This window comes from Berghia stephanieae, chromosome 4, assembly GCF_034508935.2.
Source record: "Berghia stephanieae isolate SIO BIC M18660-M18661 chromosome 4, UCSD_Bste_1.3, whole genome shotgun sequence".
Lineage (NCBI taxonomy): Eukaryota > Metazoa > Mollusca > Gastropoda > Nudibranchia > Aeolidiidae > Berghia > Berghia stephanieae.
The window spans coordinates 86,517,189-86,527,202 of NC_088363.1; the positions used below are offsets into that span (position 1 = coordinate 86,517,189).

Sequence of the window (10,014 nt, forward strand, 5' to 3'; positions counted from 1 at the left end):
AACTGTTATAGACTGCAATGGTGTCCATTGTCGACTGTCAATTCTATATTTAGAACAATGGCAGTTTCATAGAGACAACCGAATACTGAAGGTGCCGTGATTTTAGAAGGGGGAGTAGAAATTCAACTTGGGTAATTAAATTGATTTAAGCAATGTCGATGTATCCAGAGTGCACAGTAACGGGGTAGATGTGGGGCTAATCTCTTTGTTAAAGGGTGATAACAACATATGTCTAGGTGGCATCGCTTTGGATGTCTCTAGTTACTGCCAAAGTTATTAAGAGTAAATCAAGTGTCTTCACATATCCTGATACATAAATATGACATAAGTGTAATTTTCATTGCTCACTCCACTTGATCGGATGAATAGTGTGTAAACTGCATTTGCTCGTGTCATACAATAAAAACTATAATTCAATTAACAACCTATTGAATGAGGTGCATGATGATGAAGAATTTAAGTCATTTACATAGATGTCATGCACAACAGGAAATTATATTTTTTTGGATTCGAATACAGATTGCAACATTTTTCAGTGTATTTTTCCAAAGTTTTGAGTGGAGACATCTGAGCAATTTATATCATTTATTTGAAATGAAACAAAAAATGTTGACACAGGCCTCATATTAATGGCTATAAATATAATTTTCACTCCGCAAACCGTCCCGACACAATATCGTTTTGAAGCAATGGGTCACATATTCACCTTCCTCTGTCTTTTTGTGCTTATTATTTTTCTGTTCCATTCTTGTCCTTGGCTTGCTTGACTTATTCCTCAAGGACCCTGGTATTTTTTTAGCAAATTTATTGGTCCAAGTCATCTTTTTCAGTTGAGGCCATTAGAATCCTGCTGTTGTCTGACATGGCGGTTTTTTGCAAAAAAAAAAAAAATCCCAGATTTTGCAAGCTTAAACAGGAAAATTTGCAAAAATTTTGCAAAAAAATTTGCGATTAATTTTCCTAAAAATCCATAGTTCAGCAGTTGTGTTTCTCCATGTTGTCCATATGAAATACCCAAAATATTGTTTTATCACAGCCACATAATGATAACCTTTTCTTACATTTTTAAGATAACACCATAGCTGATAAACCAAGGCAAAAACTAGTGCAAGGTCTTTTTGGTGGAGTCATGGGTCACCGCACCTCCTGCTGTGAATGTGAAAAGGCCAGTAACCGATCTGAGAATTTTTTGGATGTTAGCATTCCAGTCAGGATACTCTCCAGCCACGATAACAATGAAAGTAGTGATGAGGATGAGGATTCTAAGGACAAGGGCACAGGTAAGAAATACAAAGTTTGTTCCGATGTGCAATGGTAAAGTTCCACTATTGAAGTAAACATTATGGCTCTTTAATCCTCCCTTACCGCCTATTGGAAAATCGTCACATTTGTTACGATGCGACAGTCACTTTTCTCATCCAGATTTCATTTGTTTTTGCTATAGCTATAAAAGCTTCACATTTTGTAATAGAGCTAATGTTATCGAACAATATTATGTATAGAATGTGTTTGTTGCTTTTCTGTTTGAGTAAGAAATGTCTGTTTTTGTTTTGGGTGGGGGTGAAGTTTTGGGGAAAATTCTGAAAATGGCTGGTCAGGAGAGGGTTAATTTTAATCTGTAACTTTTGTAGTTAATTGTTGTATGTAACTTTACCTCCTTTAAATACAGTGTAAAAAAAAAAGAAAGGTTCAGGTCAAAAGTTTCCAGATATGATTATAACTATGTTCGTCATTTACATCATAAGTATAAGCAATATATTTTTTCATGGGGTACCAATAAAGTGTATTGTGATCGATTTGATCAAAACTATGGACAATTTTGTATAACTGTTTATTTTCACATATTTTTTAAATGTATAACATATAGCCATTAGTTATTATGATGATGACGACTATTACTACAGTAGAGGCCAGTATTTGGAATGGCACTTTCGAAATGATCTGACTTTGACAGATTTTTTCTATATGATTTCACCTGGTTTGTCAAAATGCATACCGGTTAATTTTGAACAATTTCAGAGCTTCAGCAAATGTTTTAAGACTTTTTTCTTTTGAAGTAATCAAAAACATGAATTTCCCATTGAAAATAGCAAGAATAGAGTCATCCTAGGTCTTCAAATGAACAGAAAAGTCAGTTAATTAACAATTCATTGAGTTTATCACCACCCATTCTCTTTGATATAAGGTAATATATTATAATTTAACTATTTGGTGAGCAGCAAATGTTTATGAGAATGAGGTAAAGATGCAATGGTTGATTTGTTTTTATCAAAGCATGCCACGTTGATTAAAATTGTATGATATGTTGTTGATTACTTTGGAAAAGGATTCATGTGTACTTGATTCACTTTCCAGATATAGGTGTTTTGTAGTGACAATTCTATATGAATGTGACGTTATGAGATGGGGTATCACAATCTCTTTCATCTATCATTTTGTAATGTTAAATGTAGCAAAGAATGGAACATAACATTTTAGACAAGCAAATAAAAGTAAGAACCATGTCGATCAATGTATCCTGGTAGGGTATGTGCTTCAGTAGGATATGTGCTTCAGTAGGATATGTGCTTCAGTAGGATATGTGCTTCAGTAGGATATGTGCTTCAGTAGGATATGTGCTTCAGTGTGAATGGGACTTTGAAGCAGTTCTAATTAGACACATTGATCATTTACTCAGCCTGTTTCTTTGTTTGTATTACTTTCTCTTGGATGCTTTTAACATAACTGTGAACCCTTCCACTTTTTGGCGGAATCATTCCTATTTTCATTCTTCCTTTTCCTCTTCCACTATTCTGCTGTCTCTAAAATTCCGATTTTCAAAAATAATGATAATGGTAAGAAGAAAACAATGGAAAAAGGGTGGGGGTGGGGGGAGGGTTAAAAATTAAAAAGGTGATTTAAAAAAAAAATTTAACTTATGATTGCCAAAAGGGAGCTAAGTAGGAGAATTAACTGTACTCCTTTCCCCCTTCCCCATTCCATTACCAAATCAATACATAAGATATGTAGTGTTGTCAGCCGTGCCCAAATACTGTCTTAATATGTGTTATGTACCAACCGCAGTACATAAAATAACTGACAGGGAAGACGCTCCTTGGTTGCCAATCATCAAGTAATTATTTATTCAAGTATTTTAAATCATAATATATCACAGACTTAGTAATATTAAACATGCAGTATAGAAATATACATAAACAGAAATATACGTTATGTAATATAACGTCAATGCACAAGTGTAGTTAACTTATGATACGAATGTAATGTATTCTATTAATATATTCAATTGTGACATTATTTAGAAATAACTAAAATGTAATTAGTGTATTATTCATGGAAGTAAATTATTAGTTATTGCAAAGGGCAATAACTCAATAATAACAATACACCATAACACCTCCCTTCTAGCCTGAAGGATACTAAAGGTTTAACCATCAAAATATTAACATAGACACACATGATGTAACAGTCCGCTTAAAACACTATTTCAAAGTTAATTTGAAATTCTATGTTACACATCCAGAAGACCGCCGTTGCGATTAACATTTAAAAGTCCGTACGAACAATACTATTTCAAATGTCCGGCGATCACATACACTATATCAAGTCCATTTGACAGTCCATGCACTGGAATAATCTGTTACAAGAACGTTAGTCTCGTTGTCACAATTATAATATAACCACTATGTTAACTACTGTGGCGTGTGCGCAGTTGGTCGACGTGTCTTCTCAAAGTAGGACCATCCGGCACGATTTTCACATCGAACATTCGGTTTCCAATCACTGATGCTACAATCGCTGGCACCCACTTGTCCCTACGCCCCCTCTGAAAAGACAGGGCATAGCACTGGCTGTTCACTGTGAACTTAGTTTTCCTAGACGAGCGAAGATTTACACGGCTTTGAGGCAGGAGCACATCTATCTTCGCCCGTATCTGTCGACCAATCAGAAGTTCGCTTGGGCTATAGCCACTGCACAGGGGAGTTCTCCGGTACTGGATCAAGAACTCGTGTAAGGCCTCACTGGTACTGAGGCTGGACTTCCTAAGCGACTTTTTAAATGACTGTACCAGTCTCTCAGCTGCACCGTTGGTCTCTGGATGATACGGGGCTCCTTGTAGGTGTTGAATACCCGGCTCTCACAGAAACTGGCAAACTCAGCTGACGAGAAGCACTGCGCATTATCAGTGACGATGGTATGCGGGTAGCCAAAATGCGCAAAATCCTCGTCCAACTTTTGAAGTGTCGCCTTCGTGGTGATGGATGTCATCTGGTGGACACACGGATATTTGGAGTATTCATCCACCATCACGAGCCAGTTGTGTCCTTTGAAATTCACGGCGTGGTCGATATGGACACGTTCCCATGGTTTGTCGGGCATAATCCATGGCTGTTTTGGAGGCAAAGGTCGGGCCGAATTCCATTTGACCTTTGTCACCGTCTTTACTCGTTGATGTTGACTTCTCTTCCGACAGGCAGACTTTATGTGGCCCTTAATGCCGCAGTGGTGGCAAAGGGCTTCCTTGTATCGACAGACATCACTCGAGTGGTTCCCGATGCACCGGTAGCACCGGGTTTTCTGGTTCCCGTTCTCCGCTGATTTTGATTGGCGGCTGATCTCTGGAGACGGTTCGTTATTCGCCGTGGGGAGCTTACGAGCCGGATTTCGATTGGGCTGGAACTTAAACACATCGGCATTTGATGTGCCGACCGTCTCTCTGGCAACTTTTCTAGCCTCCTCCACTTCCGCGGCGATCTGAATGGCTCGATTGAACGTCAGCTCGTCGTCCCTTACTTTGAACAAGGCTTTGATGGTCGCCTCGCTGTTTGATCGAGCAAACGAATCGAGTCATCGCCTCGTCCAACGGGTCTTTGATCGAGCCAAAATCACATGTAGCTGCCTCTTGCCGAATTCTGGCAGCTAACTCGTGGACAGTCTCTCCTGGCTTCCTTTCTGTTCGTGTCCAGAATTTGTAACGTTCCCGAACAACGAATCTTTTGGGGTTGAAATGGTCAACCATGTGCTGCTCGATCTCATCCATCGATAATTCGTTGACGTCCTTGGGAGGAACGCTCTGTGAAGCCAGGTTTGCCAGCAGTTTGAAGATGGCACACGATTGGTTGGTGAGAAAAATCTCCGCAATCCTGTCCGATGGAATGGAGTTGGCCTTTACGAACGTCTGGAAACGTGACCAATAGTCCGTCCACAGCTCTGCGTTTGAATCGAACTCGCAGAACCTGGTGTTGGTCACTGACGACTTGGGACGATCCATCACCAAGGCCATTAACGTTTCCATCTGTTGACGCTGCAACTCCATCTGCTGTTGTTGTTGGGCCATCTGATCACGCAATAGCCCAACGAGCTCCTCGGTGGTCCATGCTGCTCGTGTAGTCATGACGATACGTCCAAAGCAGCCAATGAACGATCAGCAGGCCGATACGTCGCTCCGCTAGTTGGTTTTCCGTGCTGTCCGATACAGCAAAAGTACGTCACCCGTCCGACACGGCAGGTACTCCTCGCACGTCTGTCACGACAGGCAATCACGTCCTGATGATTCTTCCACGTCTGTCACGACTGACAGTCACGTCCTGATGATTCTTCCACGTCTGTCACGACTGACAGTCACGTCCTGATGATTCTTCCACGTCTGTCACGACTAACAGTCACGTCCTGATGATTCTTCCATGGCTGTCACGACTGACAGTCACGTCCTGATGATTCTTCCACGTCTGTCACGACTGACAGTCACGTCCTGATGATTCTTCCACGTCTGTCACGACTGACAGTCACGTCCTGATGATTCTTCCACGGCTGTCACGACTGACAGTCACGTCCTGATGATTCTTCCACGGCTGTCACGACTGACAGTCACGTCCTGATGATTCTTCGAAAACAGCCAATGGGCGGTCTTCCCTCTCAGCAAGTCGAAACGTCGCTGTACATACACGTCCGACTCCGCTGGTAAGTTGTCCTTGCTGTCCGATACAGCAAGATAAGTAGGTCACGGCAGGTTCTCTTCGCACGTCTGACACGGCAGAGCAGTCACGTCCTCTCCCTCGCTCGCCTGGCACGGCAAGGCAGGCAGGTCCCCCTCGCTCGTCTGGCACGGCAAGGCAGGCAGGTCCCCCTCGCTCGTCTGTACTGCAAGGCAGGCAGGTCCCCTCGCTCGTCTGGCACGGCAAGGCAGGCAGGTCCCCCTCGCTCGTCTGGCACGGCAGGGCAGGCAGGTCTCCCTCGCTCGTCTGGCACGGCAGGGCAGGCAGGTCCCCTCGCTCGTCTGGCACGGCAGGGCAGGCAGGTCCCCCTCGCTCGTCTGGCACGGCAGGGCAGGCAGGTCCCCCTCGCTCGTCTGGCACGGCAAGGCAGGCAGGTCCCCCTCGCTCGTCTGGAACGACACGGCAGGCTGGTCAAGGTGGGCGGACAGTCCCCTTCACACGCTCTTCCTTCGTCCGGAGGCAGACCAGGGCAAGGCTCGTCCTTCTTCGTCCGGAGGTAGGGCAGGGCAAGGCTCGTCCTTCTTCGTCCGGAGGGAGACCAGGGCAAGGCTCGTCCTTCTTCGTCCGGAGGTAGGGCAGGGCAGGGCTCGTCCTTCTTCGTCCGGAGGCAGGGCAAGCAGTCCTCTTCGTGGGTTGGCAGTCCTTTAAAAGGACTGTGATTTCATGTGACCCACAGCTGGAATCCTCGTCGCCACTGTTATGTACCAACCGCAGTACATAAAATAACTGACAGGGAAGACGCTCCTTGGTTGCCAATCATCAAGTAATTATTTATTCAAGTATTTTAAATCATAATATATCACAGACTTAGTAATATTAAACATGCAGTATAGAAATATACATAAACAGAAATATACGTTATGTAATATAACGTCAATGCACAAGTGTAGTTAACTTATGATACGAATGTAATGTATTCTATTAATATATTCAATTGTGACATTATTTAGAAATAACTAAATGTAATTAAGTGTATTATTCATGGAAGTAAATTATTAGTTATTGCAAAGGGCAATAACTCAATAATAACAATACACCATAACAATATGTTTGGTGGCAAAGGTGGTGGTAATTTTGATATTATTCATTGTTAAAAGATCCCAATTTCGTACTCAAATTCCTATTTTCTCACATTCTGATTCCACTTTTGGAATATGAAGGGTTGGCAGGTCTGTTTTAAGTGCAGCTATTGTCATTATTGTCTTTTAATAATTGTCCCATTACCTTTCTTTTTTTCTTTTTTACTGGTGCTAAAATGAGTCAAAAGTGTTGGAAATGCTGTGAACCTGTGAAAAAAGGAATTTATTGTTTTTTTTATCACCTTTTCAGACAGCTGTGTATTTAAGTTGCTCAAATCCTTATCAACTCGGGAGCGCCTGTGCAAGGATAACAAATATTTCTGTGATCAGTGCTTTGCTCTTGTAGAAGCTGAGCGATTCTGTTTCTTCCAAGATCTTCCTAAAGTGCTGGCTGTTCACCTAAACAGATTTGATGCTGGTCTTGGGTATGTTTAAATTTCACTTTCTTTATTATGACGGTAGAATTCCAACGAGGGATATATTCCCATGCACCTAGTGTTAATTACTAATATCTCAAAAAGTATTACATATGCAATTAGAAAATTTTGTTCATATTTTCTTTTTATATGGAAGTATGGGTACTCAGCTCATGTTGATGACCAAACTACTGGTTGTGATATGGTTTATACGAATGTTTATTTGAAGATATAACCTCTTTGAGATATACTTATAAATTTCAAAATGAATTTAAGTAGATAAGAACATTAGTAATGTGTTATAGATAACCTGTTGCAAAAGCTGGATCTTCGATATATTACTGTGTGATCATAAAGTTAAAGACCATAATGACTGGGTGGGGTTCCTGACCTTCCATAGTGGGCAGGGAGGTACTTGCTATGTCTTCTATCCCCCTATATCTGTTTTCCAACTTGCTTTCTGTCTTTGTTTTGGAATGAGATTACTTCGTTTTGTCCTGACCCTGGCCGGAGTCCTTGGCTGAGAGGGAAACAGTCAAATGTATAGTTAGTTTTGGGAGATGATATTTGTTTATTTGTAAATCATCTCTCTGTTAGGCACTATATTATGTTTTCTTTATATTATATATGATTTGTGAAACATTTGAGTGTATTCCTCTTAGTGGGGACCTGTGCTTGTGTCTGGATGAGACTTTTAGTTGTCTCAAATTAAGTAATTTGATAGTGTGCTCTTGGAATCTATATCTGTTTCTTTTTTTAACCAATTCCCCTTTGTCTGACCTTTTCTTGGGTGCTTTAATTGTAATTCTAGAACTTTTTACTATCTCATTTACTTCCTTTTTACTGGCGCTGGTATGACCTTAATGTTTTGCAAGCACCTTAAAAACAAACAAACAAAAGACCATAATGAATGCAAAATTTTATTAACCATTCAGTTATGTCCTCTTTTTTTTTTTTTTTTTTTCAATTTTGAGACTAGTTATCAAGTCTCCCTCTTTCATATTGTGATCTGCAGTCTCTCATAAATGACCACGATATTAAAATTATCAGAATTTATCCACTTATCTTTAATTTGGTAATAACTGCAGACCTGATTATTGAGCAACATATTTGATGTAGGAAATAGGACAGTTTTACGAATCACTCACATGTAAAAAATTCACATTCACCTTCAATACTCCAGCTGTATGAATATTATTGGATTGGATTTGATTTGTAGCCACAAGATTGGCTTTTTGAAGTTTGAGCCATTTTTTTTTAAATTTAATTTATGCTTAGACGAAATTTTAATCTTTTCCTTTTTTTTTTTCCTACAGGAAACACATTTTTGAAAAAAAAAATCAATAAAATATTCATTTGATATTTGATAGAAAAATAGGCTTTGTAATGTTTGTACGATGTTACTTTGAATCAAAATTACAAAATAATTTTTGTTTTCTGACTTCTCAAATGATGTATTATTGGACATGACAGTTTTGAACATGGTTAATTAAACTCATACTAATACAGTAAGATTAATCATCAGGTATCGTCCTATTTAGGGGGTGGTGGGTGGTGGATTTTTCTGGTATGGTGTTCTATCTCTATGTATGTTTCTATGTGCGGCTGTGTGGTCAGGTGGTATGACACTCGTTTTCAGATTGGAAGGTCCAAGGGTCTTTACTCACATTCTCTCATTATACTCTTATGTAAAATGAGTACCTCGCAGTAAACAGCATGTTATCATCTATCGTAAAAAATTGAACTTTTGCCTCACAGGCATCATGTCTTGTCCTGCATATTAAGTGTTGACTCGGGGACCCCTTGTAAAGTGCTTGAGCACATTTAGTGGATATTGCGCTATATAAATGCTCAAAATCTTTATCTTGTGGCTTTCTGTTCTTGTCCTGAAATGAGACCATAATATGGTTTTGCTTAGACTCTGTCTTTTCCAAGTGAGAGGCAGTCGAATCTGAATATGGCAGTTGGATTTCAGTGTACTTATTCATTGTGGTGAGAAATGATATTTTTTCTTCCACTCCACTTCAAATCATTTTTTTAAGCATCTCCCTTTCCTTTTGGCATCTCACGCCAGACACTGCATAATACTTAAGGTGGCCTCAAGCTTAAAAAACGTGGGTAGATTGCTGCTTACAATCTAACCCATTGTATGTAAACCATTCCCCTTTGTGCTCGCTTTCTAAGAAAGACACAGAGGAATTGTTTACAAAGAATGGATCTTGATCTCTAATAGTATATGCTACCATTTTACTTTCCTTTAGTACTAAAGTTACCTAAAAAGTGTTGAAAGGCTGTTTTCAATTTCTAAAATTAAACCAAACATTTATCATTGTCTATTATTACCCTTTCAGATCTTTAACTGGATATGTGTCAAAAATTAGCGACCATGTATCTGTGCCACAGCATCTTCCCTGTTTATTGCCAAAATGCAAAGGTTTTGATTGCGAACACAGGTAATTTTTTTCAACCCAATACATGTCTTACAACAAACTCATCAAGATCCTGTTTTGAGAACCCTTTTGCCGA

The 10,014-nt window shown here is 39.9% G+C and overlaps 1 protein-coding gene across 1 annotated transcript in view; it reads left to right on the forward strand.

The window, feature by feature from the left end:
• LOC144971467 (uncharacterized) overlaps positions 1–10,014 on the forward strand; it is a 29,465-nt gene that overhangs the window by 12,768 nt on the left and 6,683 nt on the right. The window contains exons 8-10 of the mRNA XM_078912411.1: positions 1,071–1,280; positions 7,323–7,497; positions 9,840–9,941. Of these exons, the coding sequence (XP_078768537.1) occupies positions 1,071–1,280; positions 7,323–7,497; positions 9,840–9,941 (487 nt within the window). The remainder of the gene's footprint in view (positions 1–1,070; positions 1,281–7,322; positions 7,498–9,839; positions 9,942–10,014) is intronic.